At 40.6% G+C, this 23280-nt stretch overlaps 1 protein-coding gene across 1 annotated transcript; it reads left to right on the top strand.

Moving 5' to 3' along the window:
• The first annotated feature begins 231 nt into the window (after positions 1–231).
• On the top strand, positions 232–23127 carry LOC134384188 (uricase-like). The gene is made up of 8 exons (XM_063105781.1): positions 232–308; positions 2932–3172; positions 5403–5519; positions 5620–5698; positions 16980–17166; positions 18748–18871; positions 20865–20948; positions 23053–23127. The coding sequence occupies exons 1-8, from the start codon at positions 232–234 to the stop codon at positions 23125–23127; spliced, it is 984 nt and encodes a 327-aa protein (XP_062961851.1).
• Positions 23128–23280: the final 153 nt, after the last annotated feature.

The raw sequence follows: 23280 nt of genomic DNA, 5'->3' as shown, positions 1-23280 counted from the left end.
TGAATAGGCTTGGTGCCTTTGTCAAAGATCAGATGGCAGTAAGTGTGTGGGTTGATTTCTGGATTCTCTATTCTATTCCATTGGTCAGTGTGTCTGTTTTTATGCCAGTACCATACTGTTTTGGTTATTATAGCTTTGTAGTATAGCTTAAAGTCAGGTAGTGTTATGCCTCCAGCTTTATTTGAGTTTTCTTTTATAACTTTCTTTCCTCAAGACACAAATACCTGAGGAATGACAATCGAAGGTGTGGGTATCAGTGATCAAGAAAACTTACATAAGGACAATATACCTGAGGGTAGGCAGCAGAAGTAGGTCTTATCATAGCAGCAGCCCTTTGATTTTACCTAGCTCAGATCTGGACTGGTGTGTGCTCTAGGTAGTTATCGGTATCTCGAAGGATCATTTAATGCAAAATTTGACATATAATTATTATTTACCAATGATAATTATAGCTAACATTTATTGAGCACTTACTGTTTGCCAGGCACTTTTCTAAGTGCTTCATGTCTTTTCTCATATAATCCTCGCATCAGTCCTGAGAGATGGACACTACTATTATTCCTATTTTATAGATGGAGCAATCTGCCTCATTCAGAGCTGATAGGTGGCAGAACAATGATTCTACCTGGGCTGCATGACTCCAGAACCTAAAGCCCATCCTCTTAGCCACCCATCCACCCTCCAAATGAGAGCAACCTTTGTAACTGTATGGTTATCTTGGACATGGACCTCTGAACCATACTCTGCTTCAAAAACAATGGGGTTCTGACACCTACTTTTGATTTCTCTAACTACACAACTCGGGGAGAACAGCCTCTGTTCTGTTAAGTCCTGCTGAGAGACCCTTTTGGGTGTCCCATGTGGACTTGTTCCATCCTACTCCAGGCTCAGATGGTTGGTTCTTTTTATTCTGACTCATTGCTCAGTAAACTTGATTACCCAAGCTTTGCGCAAGTGCCAAACTTTGCTTAGCCTTCTTGGGTTCTCCTGCATTTGTCTCATGTGAACTCCAGGATGGCTGTACTGTGCTGGAGCACTGTCTTGTTAGCAATGTGAACACTTTGTGCTGCATCACTGACTCTCTCTTCACTCAATTCTGCCCTCCCTGGGCCTTTGTTTTCTGGCCTGTGATCACTGCCGTGCCTGTGATCTCCAGGCTGTGGTGATCAGAAGGCATAAGTTCTCTTCCCCACTTTCCCAGAAAGAGGAACTTCCTGATTGGGTCTGAGTTGAATGGGCTCTTCCTGTATTGAAATCTTTTGTGTATTTTCATTAACCATTCCATGTCATCATACATGCAGTGGAGGTGGTGGTAGCACCATCCATCCATTCATGACTCATTTATTAAGCACCTGTTTATGTTCCAGGCACTGTGCTGAGTGCTGGGGTTGCCATGGTAACCAAAATAGATCTTGTTCCTGTTTTCATAGCGTACTGTTTTAAAATGAATCAGACACATGAAGAGGCAATTGCAGTACAAATCTATGTAGATTCTGATAAGGCAATAAGTGTTTCAAGAGCACATAAAAGGGGCACCAACTCCAGACTTGAAGGGCTGGGGCAGATTACCTGGGGGAAGTTACATCTGAGACCGGAAGGATGACTAGAAGAAGTAAGGCTGGTGAAGAGGCTGGTGGTTGGGTAGCGAGGAGGAGAAAAAGTGTTCGAGCAAGAAGGAATAGCAATTCACAATCCTACAGGCAGAGAAAGCATGCAGTGCCTGGGCACCCACAATTAGCTCAGCATAGCTGAAGCAGAGTCTGATATAGGGTGTGGCCAGATATGAAGCTGGAGGGGTGAGAAGGGGTGGGGATATGAAGGGTGGCTATCATTTACTCTTTCTGTACACCACATAAGTACCACTTGCTTTCACAGGCTAAACTACTGTACCTTGGATATTTAGTGGCAGGAGATGGTGCTTTGCTTAAATAGTATTTTAACAAAGAGCCATAGATTTCAGAAGTGACAGGACAAAGAAGAGAGAATTTTTAGGCTTCCAAAGGTGGGAAAGTATGGGAAGATAAATTGATGGAAAGATAAAGCTCAGAGCCATCTCCAGTAAGGAGAGAATTTACATCTCTGTTTCTAGGAGGGAAGGCGTTCCTTCTTTGTCTCCCCACCCGGAGCCTTTTTGCTTAGTCTCTAGCTTCAGACAAGAGTACTAATGAATCAATCACCAGGCTTTTATTAAGTGTCTCTTAACTAAAAGCATAGCTCTTCCTGCAGCCGACAGCCCTGGCTCTGCACTCCTGAAGGTAATCTGGACCCTGTCACTAATTACTCTTCTCCTTCCCAGCCACAAGTAGAAAAGGCAATTTTCAAATTGTTTCTATTGATCACAGGGCATTTTCTCCAGAATATCATTCTCTATAACAAAGGACATATAATTATTTCCAGTTAATACAGTCAGGAAATTTTAGGGAAGAAAGATAGTTTACACAGTGGCCTCTCTACAGTTTGGAGTTAACAGACTTGAATGCAAATCCTGAATCTGTCCTTTATTAGCGATGTGAACTAGGGCAAGTCACTTATTCGCTTTGAACCTCAGTTTCTTCCTCTGTAAAATGGTAATATTAGTTCACAGAACTGTTATAAGGATTAAGTTAGCAGGGATTAAAGTAAACAGAGCAAGTCAGCATAGTTTTGACTCAGGAGGTTCTATTATTGTTATTTATTTATTTACCATTATTATTATTCTTATTCTATCATCAAGAAAGTCATCTACCTGTCTGTCTTCAGGGCAATCTGATATATTTTTATTTATTTCTTGGGATTGTCTTTTTTATATACAAGTTCCCATTTGTCTTCAAAGGCAGGAAATGATATTGCTTTAATAAATACTCTGAACTCAAATTTATAATCGTATGATAAAATTAAGGCTTAAACAAATTGCAGCTGACTTTTTGCTTTCATTTAACCGTCTTCAATCAGACGAATATGTCTTTCATTGCAGCATGATGAAGTGGAGTTTGTCCGAACTGGCTATGGAAAGGAGATGGTAAAAGTTCTCCATATTCAGAGAGATGGAATATATCACAGCATTAAAGAGGTGGTAACTTCGGTGCAACTTACTCTAAGTTCCAAAAAAGATTACCAGTTTGGAGATAATTCAGATGTCATCCCTACAGACACCATTAAGAACACAGTTAACGTCTTGGCAAAGTTCAAAGGGGTATGAGTGATTCTTCTTAAATGCTGCCTATCTTTATGCCAAATTCACTATAAGATAGCATGGGAGTGTTACTTGCTTTTTTCAGGTTTCCTTTACTTTTAACTTATTTTTACATTTAAACCATTTTTTAAAATGTTCTTTTCTCTCCTGAAATTCTCAGGCTTGCAGAAAAGCTTGTATTTTTTTTTTTTTGGTTTTTTTTAAAATTCACTTCTTGGTCCTCACTTCTTGGCTTTCATCTTGCTACAGTCTTTTAGGCAGAGAATTCTATTGGACATATTTACACATGATCTCTAATTCGGATCATAGGAAATTAAAGTCCTGAGAAGATTTCAGAATAGAATTTAACACATTATTGTTATGCATTCCTCTGAGTCCTATCATTTATTTTTTTCTTTAAGAATGGTATGCATTTATAGAAGAAAGTACCATTTCTCTTCCTGTTGTTACTACAGAAGAAAATCTTGAATGTAAGATATGTTTCTTTTATTGTCAAAATATATTTGTCCAATTTTTAATGGCTTTTTAACTTTCTCAATTCCATTACCACCTACTCTCCATATATGGTGGTTAATTGTACTTTTCAAGAGAGACTTAGATATGACAGGATCGATATTTTTGCCCTTCCACCTCCAGGTTCTTTAAGTGTGAGTGACGCTCTGCTGGATCACCAGTGGATTTTTGAGCCATTCAAGATAATTTTTTATTTGCCAAGAAGTCTAAAAAGATAAGAAATATAGACTGGACAACATCTTTTTTCATGTTTTTGCGTGAAATCAACACCCTTGGTACATTAAATGAATAAACTAATTGGAACATAATTTCTGTGAGGCCTATTTCCACGCTGAACCTTTCTCTTGCTAATCAGAATGGCCCAGCAAACACAGACAGGGTCATGGAAAAAGGAATTGCTCTCCTGAAAAAAATCATTTGAAAACAGGTTTGTACTGTGATGTGGAAGAGGGCCAGGTGCCACAGATTCTTATATTTCCTGTCCTGTGTGAGAGGTTGCAGAAAAGCAAAAGAATGGGCCTGAATGTTAAAAACAGTTTAAATTCATTTATTATAGAGTGACTGTATAATTTTTTATCCAAACCAGGACACTTTTAATAGTGAAATAGGATGCTATTAATAATTATTCTGGGACAACAGGTATAAAACAGAACTATGCTGGGGATCTGTACAAATAGTCCACCTTAATTAGGGGCAAAGCCATTAATAATTAGTAAACTGTGCTAGGACCATATAATATTGCCTAGAGATTAATATGGAGAATTTGTGTGGAAGTGGGGAGCTGCTTTCTGTAGTACAGGAGCTGGGATGATCAATAGAAGGCCTGTATGTAAGGCAAGGAAGGTGAGTTGGCCCCACATTAACATTTTTCCTAGGGAAACTGGGAATCCCATTTGCAAAATTCATAAAGAGATAAGAGTGTTATAGAGTATGCTGTGGTTGACGTAGGTGATATCTGAGCTCACCATGAAAAGAATCTAAATGTTATGTTACTTTTTGCTTATCCACTGAACAAACCCTTTCCTGCAAAATGGATTTCTTTTAAATACAGGAGAGTCACACTTGGTGATGGTGATTTATTAACTACACTTTTGGAGCTCTAGTGAAAAATTGGTATAAGGACCAATTCATCTCTTCAGATTCTTTCTAATTCTGTGTTTCTCTCATTCTCAAAAGGAATCAGTCAGGACAGAGAGCTCCATGAGTATTGTCAAAAGACAGAATTACAACAAATTTGGTTGTAGATCGAATTGGTTTTTATTTGCAATTCATGAATCAGTCAGCCTCCATTCTGCAAAATAGAATGAGAGCTCCCCTGGCCAATAACAGAACACTGGGTTTTGTAAGACGGGAACAAGGAAACAGAGCAACAACAACAAAAACTACTTGGTTAACATCAGGTTACTTCAGGTTCCCTTTTTTTGTAATGGTTAAAGCTGAGAGGACTTCCTTATTAAGCTGACTCAGACTGGAATCTTCTGTTTTCAGGAAAGACTGTTCTGTTTGGGGATCTATCTGCTTCCTTAAAGTTTCAGTTTAATTATGTGGCATTTAGCACAAGTGACTCTATATTGGCTTTGTCTGCTCTGTTGGGACCTAGTGCAAGAGCTCAGTGCAAAAACAATGGCCTCCCATAATTTTGTTTAACAGTATTTAAAAATTATTTTTAAATGGGGCAAATATTTCTGATCACTAGCATTTTTGTTTCCTTTTACAGATCGAAAGCATAGAAGTCTTTGCTCTGAATATTTGTGAGCATTTCCTTTCTTCTTTTAACCATGTTATTCGAGCTCAAGTCTATGTGGAAGAAGTCCCTTGGAAGCGTTTTGAAAAGGTTAACTCAATTATTTCTGTTCCCGGTTTAATTAAAGAAATTGGCTTTCTGGCATATGCTGAAATTTTACTGGAAACGATTTTTTTTTTCTGATTTTCAGAATGGAGTAGAGCACATCCATGCATTTATCCTCACTCCCACTGGGACACACTTCTGTGAGGTTGAACAGATGAGGAGTGGTAAGAAAATATTTTCATGCTTTGATTCTACAATAAAAGTGACTTCAGGGTTTTTTTTTCTTCTAAACAACTCTTTATTAACATGGAGGAAAACTGTAGAGAATTTTTAAGACTTTTAAATCTGAGATGGGAATGAACATTGTGACTTTGGATTACATTAAAGAATTGTCTACTTTTTATCTTAAAAATGTAAAAATGAAATAATTCATTTTGTAACAAAATCTGGGGACAGATCATTTTATTACCCAATTTTGAGGTAAGGCAGGAAAAAGAAAGAAGGCCCAAGCAGACAAGAACCCAAATCTCTGAATTTTCCAACCAATAGTTTTTGTAGCATACCATGACATAATTTTAGTAGGCTTTATAGGAAACACCTACTGAATAATACTTACATTCCGCTGATATGTTGAGGTTGCCAGAGCAGAGTTTAACAACTGTTTAAGAGTTAGACTAGAAGACCTCTAAGAACCATGGAGCCGTAAGTAAACTTTAATGATCATTAGTAATTGAAGAGTGTGGACACTGAACTTTTTTCTTTTTCTATTTTCCTTTCCTCTGCTCTCCTCCCCTTTCCTTTTCTTTTTCTTTATCTCCTTCTCTTTCTTTCTTCTCTGGCTCTCTTCAATAAGAATTTGAGGTGGCATCTAATAAACGTCAGAAATATTAAAAGGTTAATAAAATATAAGGTCCTTTTTCATTCTGAGTTCTATTGGATAATGCCCTCCTTAGAAAGTTCTAGTGCATTAGCTATTGTTTAATATTTTTCATTATCTGTGTTAAAGTCTAGACATAGCTAGGGCCTTCTCAGTGCATGATTAAGAGTTATAAAATTATTGTTATATAATTTTATGTAACAATATAAAATTAAACTTCTGAATAGTTGATATTAAGTTGAAAAGATGATTTTAATCCCCAGAATGTATAGTCACATGATATATTAACTCTCTGACTGAATTATTTGTTAGTTAAAATGGAAATAACCAACTCACTTATTTACTTACTCCTTCCTTCCTTCCTTCTTTCCTGACTGCCTGCCTTAGGTATGTGACTTTGGAGGATAGAGAAAGGAAAGTTTCCTCACTCTTAGCCTGGTGCTTTCCTACCCAAACCACAGTGACTACCCTCATAAAATTAGAAACTGTAAACCAGCTCTGTCCAACTGAAATATAATGCAAGTCACATATGTAATTTTATTTTTTTATTTTAATTTATCGATATACAATGTAGTTGATTTTCAAGTCCCTTTACCAATTCCTCTTCCCCCCCTCCCACTCCCCAACATATGTAATTTTAAAGTTTTCTAGTAGTCATATTAGAAAAGCAAAAAGAAATGAGGGAAATAATTTTCATAATATATTTTATATACCTGATATACCCGAAACATCATTTCAATATGTAATAGATGTAAAAAAAATTAATGAGATAGTTTATATTCTTTTTAAAAATTAAGTCTTTGAAATCCTGTGTGTATTTTACATTTATAGCACATCTCAAGTCACACTAGCCATATTGCAAGTGCTTAATAGCCACATGCATCTAGTGGCTGCTATATTGATCCGCATAGCTCTAAGCTGTTTTTCAGTGACTTTTGGGATACTTAGCACACTCTTTAACCCACTTTCAATTATGTGACATAATAGCTGGGGCTAGAATTAGACTTCAGGAGAGCTAATTTAAAAAGGAGAGCATTTATGAAAAGTGCTTCTGTCATTCATTCATGTACTATTCATTCAACAATTAGATTTTGAAGACTTATTACACATGTGAAGGGCTGTAGAGAAAGAGATGAATAAGACATTCCCTGACCCTAGTGAGTTCGCAGTAGATGAATAACAGGAGACAGACTTATAAACAGATTTATTGCAATATGAGAGGCTAAAGATCATAATGGAGGGATTAAAGGCATGCTATGGAACAAAGAGGTGCAGAAACCTAACTTTCCCAGTGCATCTGGAAGGCTTGACAGGGGAGGAGGAAATATTTCAGGTGACTTTTGAAAACTGATTCAGAATATTCCAGGCACAGCAGGGGGAAAGAGAATTATAGGCAAAAGAAACAGGATACATGTGGGTAGAACTCATGAGGAGCACCTGGCTCATGATGAGCACCATACTGGGCAAGCAATTTCTAATTGCTGAAAGGGCAAAGCCTTGGAAGAACAGTAACAAGTTCAGTGGGTCTGATTCCTGGAATGTAAGAAGTGGCGATGAGGATAAAGAAGTTGGTTCAGGCTGGACTCTGAAGGGCCTCATGTGCTATACCAACCAGTTTAGTATAACTTGGAGGCAGTTTTTTACAGTGGTTAAGCCCAGAGGCCTTGGGGTCAGAATGAACTGTATTTGAATCTGAGCTCCATTACTTAATAACTTTGTAATTGGGAGGAAGTGCCTTACATTACTTTCCTTACACTCCTTACACTACTAGTGGATAAAATGAGGATAATGGTAAACACCTCAACAAATTTCCAGAGAAATAAAGGAGGTAAATGCTTTTTTTTTTTTAATTAATAGCTTTTAGCAGTTTCTGACCCTTAGGAAGCACTCCTTAAACAATAGCCATAGTTATTGTTAGAATGACAACAGACAACCAGGAAGGGTCTTTCATGGTCAGGGGAGTGTTTGTGTGTGTGTATGTATGTGCAAGCACACTTTTGTTGAGTAGTTCTGACCCGAGGTACAGTGAACAGGCCAGAGAAGCAGGCAGTAGTGAGACATTTGGAGACCTGTTGCAGAGATGAAGAAGTGGTGGGGTCTGAGCTAAAGCACTAGAAGTAGAGATGGACAGGCTGAGAGGTTGGGGGGGGGGGATTAAGGAGGCATTTTTGAAGTATAACTGTTAGTGAGTGAGAAAACGCACACTGGCTTTCCTTTGCTCTCACAGCTTTCTAGAACTCCCTGAACCCTGTGCTCTTGGGTCTTTTATGAAGACTTCATTGGATAGGCACGATTGAAGCATGGACAGTTGTGTACAAATGTGATTGGACAAGAAGGGTGTGATCTACCAGTAACAGACTGGGCGGGGAAACCCAGCAAGGCCTGTTTGTTCAGGTTCTTCTTGACCTCTCTGTGCAGCATTCCTTGCTCCCAGGCATGGGGCAGGATCCCTTCTGTAATGGGAGGTCCCATGAACCACAATCAGACAATGTGGGTCAGAGAATTTCCTGCCTCAGGGAGAAAAAGGAGCAGGTGAAAAGAGGGCAAGAGAAAGTCAGAGAGTAGCATGAGTCAGGAATTGTGGATGAAAACCAATATATAAATACAACATCACAGTGAACCAATAGGTCTTAGTATTTGAGTAGGGATGGAAGGTTGGAGAAAAGGAGATGTTAAAGTTGACCCTAAAGTGGGAGGACTGAGGGATTGGCTAAAGAGAATACAAGTTTGGGAATATGGGAGGCAGGTAAATTTGGGGACCATCAACAGATTGATGGTAGGAGAAGCTGTGGGGAAGAAGTAGACCATTCCATAAAAACATAAAAAGTGAGAAGAGGAAAGAGGAGAGGACCCAGGGAAAATTATCCAGTTTAAGAGTTGCGCAAAACAATCAACAGAGTAAAAAGACAATCTACAGAATGGGAGAACATATTTGCAAACTGTACATCTGACAGGGGATTAATATCCAGAAAGTACAAGGAACTTAAACAACTTAACAGTAAAATATATATATATATATATATATATATATATGTAAAACATGGGCAAAGGAGCTCAATATTCATTTCTCAAAAGAAGGCATACAGATGGCCAACAAGTATATGACAAAATGCTCAACATCAGTAATCATCAGGAAAATGCAAATCAAAACCACATTGAGATATCATCTCACCCCAGTGTGATGGCTATTATCTTAGACTGGCTATTATCAAAAAGACAGAGATAACAAATGCTGATGAGGATGCAGAGAAAGGGGAATGCTTCTACATTGTTGGTGGGACTGTAAATTAGTGCAGCCATTATGGAAAACAGTATGGAGGTTTCTTAAACAACTACAGATAGAACTACCATATGATCCAGCAATTCCACTACTGGGTATATGCCCAAAGGAATGGAAATCATTTATTTATTTATTTATTTATTATTTTAGTTTATCAGTGTACAGTGTAGTTGATTTTCATGTCCCTTTACCAATCATGTCAAAGAGATACCTGCACTCTCATGTTTATTGCAGCTGTACTTACAATAGCCAAGACATGGAACCAACCTAAATGTCCATCGATGGATGACTAGATAAGGAAAATATGGAATAGTTACAATGGAATAGTACTAAGCCATAGAAAAGAATGAAATTCTGCCATTCACAGCAACATAGATGGGCTTGAAGAAAATTATGTTAAGTGAAATAAGCCAAGCACAGAGAACTATTGCATGTCCTCACTCATGCAGTATTTTTAGTGGGAGCTAAAAAATAAATGAAAAGAAGGAAGGAAGGAAAGAAGGAAGAAAGAGAAAAGAAAAAACTACAATAACACATTGAACTTTCAGAAGGAGAGAACACAACTGTGGTTATTAGAGGTGGGAAACGGGGAGAGAGAGCAGGTTAGTGAGAAATTGGTTAATAGACACAAAAAATGATTACATTTTGTAATGATAAATTTGCTAATTATCCTGATTTGAACATCACATGTTGTACACAAGTATTGATATTCAACTCTTACCCCACAAAAATGTATAATCAATTATATTTCAATTAAAAATAAAGAGTTGGGCAGTTTAAATGATCAGAATGGTCAGAGAGACAGAAGGAGGACTGGGGACAATGGTGTGGCAGGAAAAAAATACATTTCAAAAAATCAGGTATAGTTATCGTGGTAACAGGATATATAACAAATACGCCCATATGTAATGGCTCAGAACAAAAAGTTTACTTCTTTTTGTAAAAGTCCAGTTCAGTGTTTGAGTGTGTGTCAGGGGGTGGGGTGCTCTGCTCCATGAAGTTATTCAGGAACCCAGGTTGATGGCAACCTTACATTTTTTTTTTTCAACCTTACATTTTTAATCCTTATTTTTCAGGATCACCTCGAGAGTAGATCCTCATGCCAGACAACCAGGAAAGGAAAAGAGCTTGGAGGAATAAAAGGAGGGCCCTCAAGCATAAGCATCAGGCTTCAAAATAGCACATAGCACTTCTGGAGAGAACTCAATCACATAGCTACACCTAACTGCAAGGGAGGCTGCACGATATAGTCTAGCTGAGTATCCATGACGAAAAGGAAGTAGATTTAGTCCCTGCCACAGGAGGGTTAAGAAGTTGGGTTAAAAGAGGACTAAAAAGAAACTGTGTAGTTGGCTAATAGTCAGCATTGGTAACTTCCACTAGAATACTTTTAGCAGAGCCAGGTAGGTGGAAGTGAAGTGGCCCAGAATACGGTTCTGCGGATCATAAAAAGAAAACAGGCTTACTCTCTACGCCCTTGTTCTTTCCAGGAATTATTGGGAGCCAGTATCAGCCTGAATTCTAATCACCTGGCTGCTGTGGAATAGAAAACTAGCCACCCATAATCAAGTTAAAGCTTTTTCTTTGTGCAGAAAGCTACAAAGCTTCAGGGTACTGAGATCATTGTGGCAGTGTTCCCAGAAGCTCCAGCTTGACTCATCTAGAGTCCAGCCCTCCTTCCAATTCATACAGGGCTGGCAGGGATCAGGGAGGGGGAAGAGACATCTGTTGTGTGCAGGTATGTGTGTGTATATGTATATGAATGTGTGTATCTTCCAGGGTTGTGTATATGAAGATGACATTTGTACTCTTTCCCTCTTTGGAGATCAGGGATGTATGCACTTTTAGTAGCAAAGTCTAATTCTTAATCTGCTTGTTATGCAAGAGCTTAAACTGCAGGAATTGTGACATGAGTCAATGTTACAATCATCATCATAAGAAATGCCCTTGTATAGGCTTAACTGAAGAAAATAAAATCATTATCTTACACATACCGAATTTATATGGTGAAGGCTGTTGTTACAAACCCCTGTGTAGTGCTTTTGGTGAGGTGGCTGGCTAGAATGGTGAGAGTTCTGCCCCCGTGAAACACATGTACTTAATCACACATTCTTGCATACAGCTCCCCAAAGGTACTCTTTCCTGCAGGGTATGTGACTAGGTTTCTCTTGGTGGACTGGATTCATTTTACTTATCAACCAAACAAACATCTACAGAAAGCCTACTTAAAATCTCAAGCACCATTTTAGGCCCTGAGAATTGCTCTAAAATTCCCATTACGCTGGTTTATTCCCCTGTGGATCTTTTACAGCTACATCATTGAGCTGTGCTTTTAGCTGCTTCAAAGTCTGCTGGTTCCATGGCAGAATCTGGAAGAGAGAAAGAAATTTGTTTATCCAAAGGGATGAGGGCTGGTGTTATGTTTGTGACTTCCCAAGCCCTGAGAAGAGAACTAGGCTCTACATACGTGATGCAGGCTGTTGGTTTAGGTGTCATATGGAACCTGGATCTTTCAAACTCTTTCTCTCATGTGTCTCTGCTGAACTACAAGCTTAGCTGAACCTTGAAGTCACTGGTAAGACTGAGGCACTGAGTTGACCTAAATCAGCCCCCAAATCTCTGCACTATGTGAATTATATCTCACAGTTCTTTAAGTATCGAATTTATCTCTTCTGACACTAATTATAAAATTCAGCTAAAGCATAGCTAAATAGAGGAATGGATCCCAAATAAGAGATGCTGTCTTCTGGTAGTGAAGAAAAAAAAAAAAACAAAAAACACCTAAAAAATCTATTAACGAGAAAGCTAGTGGGGGTAGGAGGATGGTTTTAAGGAAGAGGGCTGATGACGTCGAAGTTTGGGGGAAAACATATTTAAGAAGTGACAAGCTGGGCAGATGGAAGAGGTGAGATGGGGGAAGTGGGAGACCCAGGACAGAGATGGCCACAGCCAAGAATGCTGTTTATGTCCTTTTGATATCAAAACTAAAGTGTTCCTCAGTTCCTCCATAAGAACAGTTCTTGGCAGGAACAAAGTCTTTTCAAATCACCTAGTTGTACAAAAGCCCAGTTAACTTCCTGCCATGTAGATAATGTCATCTCTCCCCATCTAGAATTGCATGGAGGGAGCCGTCACTCTCCCTGCATGAGCTAAATGGACTCTCCAAGGCAAATGATATTTAATTGATCTTCACTTTTTCTAGCACTTTACAAGTTTGAGCTTTTCTACTAGAATGATTTAATATAGTTTTAAAATATCCTCTTTTCAGCTACTTGTGTCCTTTTTGGAGGTGTTAAACATGGAAGCAATTATCCTCTTATGACAAGATTTTTTTCTTGGCTCACTAAAGCTTTGTGCTTTGTGACACCTGGTGCGTAGGTAAGGAATTGGGCTTATTTTCTATTAATTTGCAGTGAGTTTCTTTCCCTTAGAGAGCTAAAGGGTAGGATGTGTGCTTCTCTGAGAGATAAACCACAATCTTTTAAGTGTGTAGGAGGACACTAAAAGCTAGAAAAGATTATGTTCTAGCAAAGTAAAATGTGAAAAAGCTTTCTTTGCATTACTCCATAACTATGGCAAAAAAGCAAAAAAAGAAAAGAAAAGAAAAAAGCTGATTAAGTGGTTTTATGGGAAATAACCTAGAAGAGGACAGTCTTTTTGGCTGAATTACTTCTTGTTAGTCTAATTGGAATCTTTTTTAGAGTGTATGAGGAATCATATTTTTAGTTGATGGGCCCATGCATTTGAAAGCCTCAGGTTCTTACCAGTTCAGAAAGCTGGGGCACTGCCAACAAAGAAGATAAAATAAGCTCTCTGATTTCATCCAATATGTCTAATGTGTGCCAAGCAAAAACTTCTTTTAATGTTCAAAGAGAATAGTTTTTGTTGCTGTTGTTCATAGAATGATGAGAGCACCAAGAGTGAATGGTTTGCATTCTGCCAAAATTGGCAATATTGTCTTTGGGAACATGAGATATTTTATTATGTGAAAGTGATGCCAAAACATATTTAAAAATACAACTGCTTTCTCCATTTTCAGAGTCTAATGAGAAAGTAGATCATTTCAGGATGGCCTAGCAGGACTGACACTCCCTAAGGTCAATAGATTTTATCCCAGGACTGGAGGTGGATAGGACAGCACATGAGAAGTAGTTTTCAGACCCAGTGAGCCCTTGTGAAACATGGGAGATATTTACAGGTGGTTGAAGCCGATAAGAAAAAGTTAATTATGGCAAAATAATCATGGTAACTTTTATAGATCATTTCCTGTAGGGCAGCCATTCTGCTAGGTCCTTTATGTGCATTATCTTAGACATGTATCAGCTCTAGGAAAATAGGTATGATTATCATCTACATTTTACAAATGACAAAATCAAGGTACAGAGAGGTTCAGTAATTTCCATAAGGGCATAGTGCTCATAAAAAAGGGGGTTAGGGAGGCAGAGAGAGCACTGAGATTTAATTCAGGGAATCTGAATCCCAGCGCTGTGGCTTCACTATGCAACACTGCATCCAGAAATCATCTTATGGTTGAGACCACTGGAGGAACCAAACTTTGATTGGCTTCTGTGGATGCTGGCAATCAAGCCGGCTGTATAGGAGATGAAGTAGGTAAAGTTTGCCTTTGGTTCTCTTTTCCTTTTTATTATTCTCCTTCAAAAATTTGTACTACTCGTTTTTAACCCCACTCCTGATTGCAAACCCATGTTTTATTTCTGTAGGATTTTGTTTTCTAGAAGGCATTACCTTTGGAAGTAGATTACAATATTAGCTTGCAAAGGCTTAAGGAGTCATTCCTTTAAGGGATCTTTGTATTTCAATAAGAAATTTTTAAGGAATAAAAGGTTTTTTAGGTATACAGGAGCCATTTCTAAAAGCGATGCTTTAATCTCCACTTTACACAATGGAAGCGGTATTTTCCAGGTTGGGGACTCTGAGGCCCTTAAAACACTGTGGAATGGGAGGTGGCAACCTTCCCATCTTCTGGAAAAGCCTCATAGTATAGAAACAGGGAAAGAGCTTAAAGGAAGGAGGAAACATTGCATAGATGAAGAGTGATCCAAAAAATGGGAAGAAAAGCATGAACTCTCATGATGTGCTGCTGAGTTTAAACTCCACCTCTGCCAGTTTCTAGCCATGTGCCTATGGGCAGGTGATTAAGTTACCTGCATAACAATACCTACCTTATAGAGATTTGAGGATTAAGTAAGATAAAAACTCAGAAAGGCAGCCACCAAAGGCATGCCTACAGATGGGAGGTTCTTGGCCAGTGTTGATGCCTTCTTGCTCCCCCGGCCACTCTGTGTGTGAGAGATGGAGGGGTTCAGGAAGGGAAATGGTAAAGATTGATGAAGGTGAACTGTCTAGAAGAGAAAACAGCTAAGTTGTGAGATACCTGTTTTTCCGTTACGTGAATCAATCTCGTTGCACTTATTCATTCGACAGATACTTATTGATTGCTTCTGCAGTTCTCTTGGGTTTGAGACTTAGACTCACTGCATTTGGAAATGCTGATTTTGTGGGACCATGTCTGTATACATTTAGAATCTGATACACCCAGCCAACTGAAGGCATTAAGGCATCGCTGGTGTCTTTCTCTTGCTCCTTCTTCAGAATTTCAGAAAGTTAAACAATTATTATTTTCTGTTTTACCACATTTTCCTGGAACACTGAACAGAACACCTTATTTAATCAGAACATGTTTAATCAGCAGATCTACCACTAACCACTGGCTATTGCTCCTTCTGGTAAGTACAAACACATACCACAGAAAATATCAAAATATAGTCATTACTTACCTGTTCTGAAACTCCACAGCTCCTGGGTTAATTGAAGCAATTGAGACCACATAGATAATGTAAACCATTGGATTTTTAAGAGATTCCCTGAATTTTAATTGAGGTTCATGAATTACATTCTTGTTCTTCATCTAAGACCATATATGTAGTGATGCCTGATACCTCTAGCCCTTGAATTTTAGATTAGACAGGCCAAGAAGGACAGCTATTAGTCAGGATTAACTTACAGACTGACAAGAGGTGACCTTGATATTCCTGCCATGCCACTTTACTATTGGGGGTTTGCCAAGTGCTCCCAGAATGTCTCCTGTCCTCACCAGCCTGTGCATACAAATAAGGTTGTGGTAATGTTAATTCCTGACTTTTCTTGGTCTTACAGCTTTCTCACTAGAAAACTGCTAGACCTCTCCAGCCAAACTCTCCCACCTTCTGACAGCCTCGAAGGGCTGTCTCACATGTGCTTAGGAAGAAGTTTACATCCTTTGGGTACAACTGCTGCCTCATCAGCTCTGCCAGCATTTGCTGTGTCAGTTGTCACTGCTCCTTGGGAAGAATGCTACTATCCACAGGGCATTATACCCTGGGGTTTTCCAGTGTGTCATCTGGCGCCATGTTCTCTTCAGGCTTCACTAAACTGCTGGAGCTATAGCATGTTCCATATAGAAAGACAAAGTGAGAATCTTCCCCTCTTTAACTCTGTGCTACACCTGTCACCTGGACCTGAGCTAGAACTGCTTTGGCACACAGTAAACAGCTTCTTCACATTATGCCTGTCACCCCTCTCCCTGCTCCACTACCTTATGTGGGGACAGCGGAGACAGAAGGAGAGCCAAATGATCCCCTCCACTGTTTCTAGCTCTCCCCTGTCTCCCCTAGGTACCCATGAACCAACTTCATCACTTATCCTTCAGCCAAAAAACAAAAGCCAATATGGATATCAACTTAAGCAGATCTATGCCATATGAGTCATCCTCCCAGTCTTTGATTAGGCTCAGCCAGGCCCACACTGCTACCAGTTCATGACGTTGTCTGGTCCATCGGGGAATGGAATCACCATCATGGTCCAGTGGGAACTGGAGTCATCTACCTGTGCAGATGATCAACACGAGGACTGCCCCCAGTAAAGGGGTCACAGTGGCAGATAAAGGAACTGCTCTTGAGGAGCTTTTTCACTCATTTCAGCATGATTGAGGTGGAGCTAAAAAGTGTAAGGTCATTTGGCTGAGAAGACACCCCAGCATGTAGTTAAAATGAAGGTGCTCATTTCTGTGACCTTCAAAAGAATATGGGGGTTTGTTCTCAGACCTTCAGTTTTCCTAGGGCAGGAGAGGGCAGGGAGTCATGGAATCCATAGAGAAGGAAAGGTACACTGTCCTCAACACTTGGACTTCAGAGAAGACAGGATGACAGAATATATGGGCAGTAATGTATTTTTCGTACAAACACAGTGTGCCATGTTTTAATGACCAAGATCCTCAGTGCTGGGTATCAGTAAGAAGGCACTGCTTTGTTTATGGCTTCATCCCCTACTACCTTTCTACTTGAAACAGGACCTCCCATCATTCATTCTGGAATCAAAGACCTCAAGGTTATGAAGACGACCCAGTCTGGATTTGAAGGATTCATGAGGGACCAGTACACCACCCTCTCTGATGTGAAGGACCGGTGCCTTGTGACCCAAGTGTACTGCAAGTGGCGCTACCACCAGTGCAAGAACGTGGACTTTGAGGCTACCTGGTATGAGCGTGTGCCAGGACCTGGCACTGGGGCAGGTAGAGTCTGCCCTCTTCCCTGGGTCTCAGTGTTCATGGGGTCTTAGATTCTGAAAGGGAGAGTTAAAGACTGTTCAGCTCAACTCCCCTTGACCATTCCGAAATCCCTTCTATTTTTTAATTATTAAATAATTGGTTTGAAAACATTAGTGTGCATCAGAGTCACCTGAGGGCTTAAAAGGAAGATCACTGGACCTATACCAGAGGTTCTGATTTGGTAGGTCTGAGATGGGGCCTGAGAATTTGCATTTCTAACATCCTCCCAGGTAATGTTGATGCCTTTAAGAACCATTGCATTGAGTGAAGATATTATGTGGCCTTACTATCTCATAGCGATGCAGAGAGGGCTAACCTAGGGTGACCAACCTGTCCCAGCTTGCCAGGGACTTTCCTCGCTTTAACACTGAAAGTCCCATGTCTCAGGATACCCCTTGGTCCCAGGCAAACTGGGACAATTGGTCACCCTAGGCTAAAGTAAAAATGATATGATATTCATGGAATCATATTAAAGATAAATTCTTTAAAAATATAAAGGTATGATTATTATAATATCCTTGACAAGGACTAATTAGGACTCCGAACTCCCAGAGCTTGCTTTTTGACTAGGTATTTCATTCCTTCTCTATAGCTCTAATTATTAGAAATTTCTACCCGAAGATGAGCTGGAATCTGCACACAACCCCCTCCCCACCAACTTCCTCCCACTGGTATAGTTTTTCTCCGTTCTTTTTATTATTTGATAGGCTTTAAAATGCTTGAAGAGAACCTTACCTCAGTCCTCTTTTTCCTTTTTTCTTCCAAGTGTTCCCCATGGGCAGCAACCTGATGTATTTATGTTGAAAAGAGCACAAAATTGAACATGCCAATCAGGATAGTAGTCTGGGCCTCCCACTACAGAGAGGGACTTAGTGCAGACCATCTAACTTTTTATTATTATTTATTTATTTATTTATTTATTTTACATTCTAAGATGTTGTTGCAGAGCAGTGGGGGGCGGGGGAGATATTGGAGGGGGGTGGGGCTGAGGCCCTCTAGGGGAGCTCCCCATCTAACTTTTAAGCTCAGATTCACCCCTCTAATTTGGGGATAATAATAGTACCTACTTCTGCTAGATTGACAGAATTCAATGATATAATCACATAAAATGCTTAGCACAGAGTCTGGCACAGAGTAAAATCCCTTATGTAACAATTCAAGGAACCAGCCAAGCAGAGCAGTAAGAAGGTTAGAGTACTTGGGAGTCCTCTTTGTAGATTTTTCAAACATGACAGGAGATTTACCCTGAAATGCTCATTTGGCCCTGGTGCCAAATTATGAAGACAGCTTCATGATGCTCGACATGTTTGTTGAATGGTAGGGGTGTGTGTGGGAGGAATGGGAAGTGAGGTGTTTCTTCTTCCTTTTTGCATTAGAAGATATTGGCTCTTCTAAAACCATCAATAAAATTGTTTTCTCCGAGACAGAAAGGTCCCAACTTCTTAACATTATAATGCGTTCCTAAAATACCATCCTATGTGAGTCCTCAGTTCCTTTCTCTGTGTTTTAGGGACACTGTTCGGGACATCATCCTGGATAAATTTGCTGGGCCCTATGACAAAGGCGAGTACTCGCCCTCTATCCAGAAGACCCTCTATGACATCCAGGTGCTCTCCCTGCGCCGGGTTCCTGAGGTATGTCTTGTCATTTGCCATTTTGAGGATTGAGAGGACTTGTCCTGACAGCTCTGAGAAAGAGTTGAGAGTTAAAATAAGAAAGTGGAAGACACATGAAAAGTGACATCTGTTGTTCAAAAGCTTGTTATAGAAAGTGAGAAGAGAGCAAAAATGGAAAAATCTGTTCAACCTGAAAACACAGGCCACTGCTGTAGTTCTCTCGTTTTGTTGAAAATTCTTTGAGTTCTTCAACCTGCCTCTGACGTAAGCCTAATATTTAAGACATTTGAATGCCTTAAGAGAGAGGTAATTAGACAGAGGTTCTATGTTTCAGGGGAGCTAGAGGATGAAAGATAAATAAATGTAGAGAGATTTCATCCATCCCGCCCGTCCATCTACCCATCCATTCATTCATCCATTTATTTAATATTATTGAATGGTTAGTATGTATCTAGCAGCACACAAAGGATACAAAGATAAATTAGACATGGTCCCCGTGCTCAAAGAGCTCATTATTCAGTGAATGAAGAAAATAATGAAACTAACAGTACAATAGAGAATAGAGTATTATGGAAATACAGAGGAAAACACCTAACTCAGGTATAGGAGACAGGGCTGGCCAGATTTTCTGGAGGGAGAGGTGTTTGAGTTGAGTCTTTAGGGACAGGTAGAGGTTATCTAGATTTACACTCAAGGGTAAGGGAGCAGGGTAGGTGTGGAGACAGGAGATAGCATGGTACAGTCATTTACTGTTGAGGGTCTACCGCACGTGAAGCTCTAGGAATGAGTCTTCCCATGTGCCTAGAGATGAGGCAGGAATCAGTCAAGAGGCCTTCGTGGGCTTATTTATAAAGTCTGTACTTTATCCTGAAAGCTCTTAGGAGCACTGAGGAGTTTAAGCAGGGTGTCTGTGACTAGATTTGCACTTTGGAAAGATCCCTCTGACAGAAGTGTTACGAATTAAAAGGATGATGGCCCACAAACAAGGAGACCTGTCGGGTACTATTGTGGAAACCTGGCAAGGAGATCCTGGGCCAAGGCCACAGTGGGGACGGAGAGGAAGATAACACCTTTAGACCTGAGCAACAGGGACTCCTGCCACGATCCAGCACTTGAGAGGCCCCCTTCAGGCCTTCGTCTGGTTACGCCTCCCTGCACTGGGTGAGGAGTCAGTGGGGCCAAGGCAACAAACCCTTCAGGAGCCGATGTATCACTCAGAATGTCCTACTCACATCAACGTGAGACTACTTCCAGAACCTGAGCAAACCTCTGCCTGAGATCTGTCTTCTGCAGGGCAGATTGTGCTATTGATGTGCACACCCTTAGGCCTGAGAGTGGGCAGAGGGGCAGGTATTTGCAGTAGGTGTGGATGGGGCTTGACATGCCAGTTGGAGTGTCCACCGTGTGAGCTCAAGAGGGAAGGTAGGATGGGCCAGGGGCTGGGGGCTGGCCCTTTCCATGCTGTCATGTCCTGGCATGGCACTCCGGGGAGTCCGAGAATTTTAAATTAAAACCTGGCCTCCCAGGTTGTTATGAAGGTATAGTTGTCAAGTGAGAAGACTAGAACATATTTCACTTAAAAGTTTTTTAGCTTATGATTTATAACTTTAAATCTTTGTAGATCTGGTTTGTGGGTCTCTTACCCCAGGGCCTGTAAATGTTAGGGACAGGCCTGGAAAGGAGGGAATAGAATGAGGAGGAATTTAAGAAGTTGACTTGCTAGTACCTGGAAGCTAGGTGGATGCAGAAGAGGTCTCCCAGGTTTCTGATCCAAGGAGCCCTTACTTGTCAGAGAAGCAGATATTATACCCCTAGGGAGAAGAGTGGGCCTCCCATATAATAATAGGACTAGCTGGAGAGAACAATGTCGGGCAGTGGATGAACATCAGTGGGTGTCTCAAAGACAGAGCTTGAACTCGAGTAATGGGTTAGCAGATAGGCGGGGGGAGGGTGGGTGGAGTAACAGAGACTCACAGTTGCCCAATGTGATACATGCTATTGTGGATTCCAGATAGAAGATATGGAAGTCAGCCTGCCAAACATTCACTACTTTAACATAAACATGTCCAAACTGGGACTGATCAACAAGCAAGAGGTAAGAACACTTTAAAAATATTTAAAACACATCTCTGCCCCATCCCCCTTACATCTCCTTATAAACCTGCGATAATATCACTGGCTAAACTCAAAATAGCTATTGCTTTGGGGAATATTTATAGTTGCCACTGAAGAAGTCCCTCTTAGACTCTGGGCCTTTCAGTGCCTGAGGCTGCAGTACCCTAGAAGTAGATGAATGATTATAGAAGAGGGTTGGAAGTTGTAGAGAGGTAAAAACAAAGAAGGAACAAAGTATGCCCAAGGAAACAGCTCTGAAGTCCACTTCTCTGAAAAGTGCCACACTAGGTTGCGGCTGCATTGTTCTTCCATCTTGAGGCAGTGAGGAGAAAAAAAGATTCTGTTTTCATTTTGTTCCATCATCTCTAAATTTTGATTAAGTAGTCAATTCAGTAGCATATAGTACACACAAGAAAAAATTAAAGAGTATTTGTGTTTCTAGCAATCACAGAAGGCAAGAAGAGGAAAATCATTTTTTGGAAGGAGACCTTTGTCTTGGAAAAAGCACTTACCCTAATTTGTTTTTAGCTATAACAGAAGGTTAGACTGTAACTCAGTGTGTCTGACTAGACTGCCCGAAGTCCTGACTGGTAGCCTGTGTGCTCAGTTCCTGGGAGAACAGAACTGTCCCTCCCTCTTGGACCACTTTCAAAATGATAAGATTTCTCAACTTGATCCATACTCCCACAGGTTCCTGGAATTTTAAAGACACCATTTGGGGTAACTCCTTTTTGTCTGTGCAGGGGATGAGATAGGGAAGGACCCTGTGTGATCATGACTCTGCTGCCATAGAATCTTATCCTTTGATGGGTGAAGGCTAATGAGGGGGTCCCCAGAAGGTCCTACATTCTGGGCCTGCTGACTTAAGAGCCTCATAGTCCCTCTGGCCAGATACCTTGTTTCTGTTCTGCAGGTAATGTCAGTGGACTCCATGGGGCTTTGCAGCACCATCAGCTGCAGGTTGAGTCAGAGGTGGTGCTGGGGAACAAGGGTCATGCTTAGGTGCCCTGTATAGGTGATCTAGAGTCCCAAGTTGCAGAGGAAAGCAACGCTGGTCCCATGTACTGTTCATTCAGCTGGAAGGAGGGGCACCACGATTTACTTCAGAGGAAGGAAAGGACGGTGACCACCAGAATGCCACTAATTAGGATGTAAAGCTAAAGGACAGGAGGGGGACCTGAAAGTAATCCTGTCTATGTCCACCAGAGGCAAAACAAATGAGCCCTAAACAGAAAAAGGGTCAGATGTCATGACTATAGCTGTGCTTAGTTCAGGACCCCAGGCAGAGAGAGAAGGGTCTCCCTGATGCCTCAGGCTTGCACTGATCCCAGCTCGTGGGCTTGCTGGCAGGGTTGGGGGGTTGGGGGGTTGAGGCCGTAGTGTTCCTCCCTCTAAGAAGTCAGGCTCACAGCTCCCTCCTGGAGCCCAGCTAGGGCCCTGAAGGCAGGAAGACCTGAGTTCCTTTGGGTCGGGGCTCTGCATAAAGGCACCTGAGTGGCTGAATAAGCTGTCCCCATGTCTGTGTCTGCACTTTGGGGGTGACTAGAGCTGCTCTAGGACCCTCACCAGCAGGTTTATACAAAGTGAAAGCAACACATGAGAAGCAGGAAGTTGGACACACTGACAACAGCAGAGAAGTAACAACTGACAGGGTGGGAAGATGGAAGAACTCTAAAAGTACAGCTGTCTGGAGCTATTTAGCATTGGACCAGCAACCCTGGGGACCTCAGACACTCCTGAGGGCATGACAGTATTATAGCGTTGGACAATGATTGATGTCTAAAGTGAGACATCAAGAAAAGATCAAATTGTGTTCACTACACTCTATTTAAAAAGAAGGGATATGTAATGCATTTTAGAAACATTTATATCCGAATGATTAAATTTTTCAAAAACTCTTTAATTTTCTGGCAAATCAACTCATCTCTCAACTATTGCCAGAAAAATAGGGTATTACCTCGCTTGAAGTGACATTACTGTAGGGCACATGCATTTTCCTGTTTAACAAGTTATTTTAATATTGATTAATAGAAAGGAGAGGGCTATTTTAATATTTCTGGAGTTACCATGTGGTTTTTCTACAGGTCCTGCTGCCAGTAGACAATCCATATGGCAAAATTACTGGTACAGTCAAGAGGAGGCTGTCTTCAAAGCTATGACATTGTGGCCACCAATAGGAGTCCACTTTCAGCTGAGGAATTCCTTAAGCCATTTGTGATGCTGGGAATTGTAGCGGGTAGCCGTGCAAGCTTTCAGCCTGGTATACTCTGTCGTGTTTGTTTTCCTCCTATATGAAATAATTTATTTCTTCC

This window comes from Cynocephalus volans, chromosome 8, assembly GCF_027409185.1.
Source record: "Cynocephalus volans isolate mCynVol1 chromosome 8, mCynVol1.pri, whole genome shotgun sequence".
In the NCBI taxonomy this organism is placed as follows: domain Eukaryota; kingdom Metazoa; phylum Chordata; class Mammalia; order Dermoptera; family Cynocephalidae; genus Cynocephalus; species Cynocephalus volans.
Note: the sequence above shows the minus strand (reverse complement) of the source record. Positions and strands in the feature narration are given on the sequence as shown.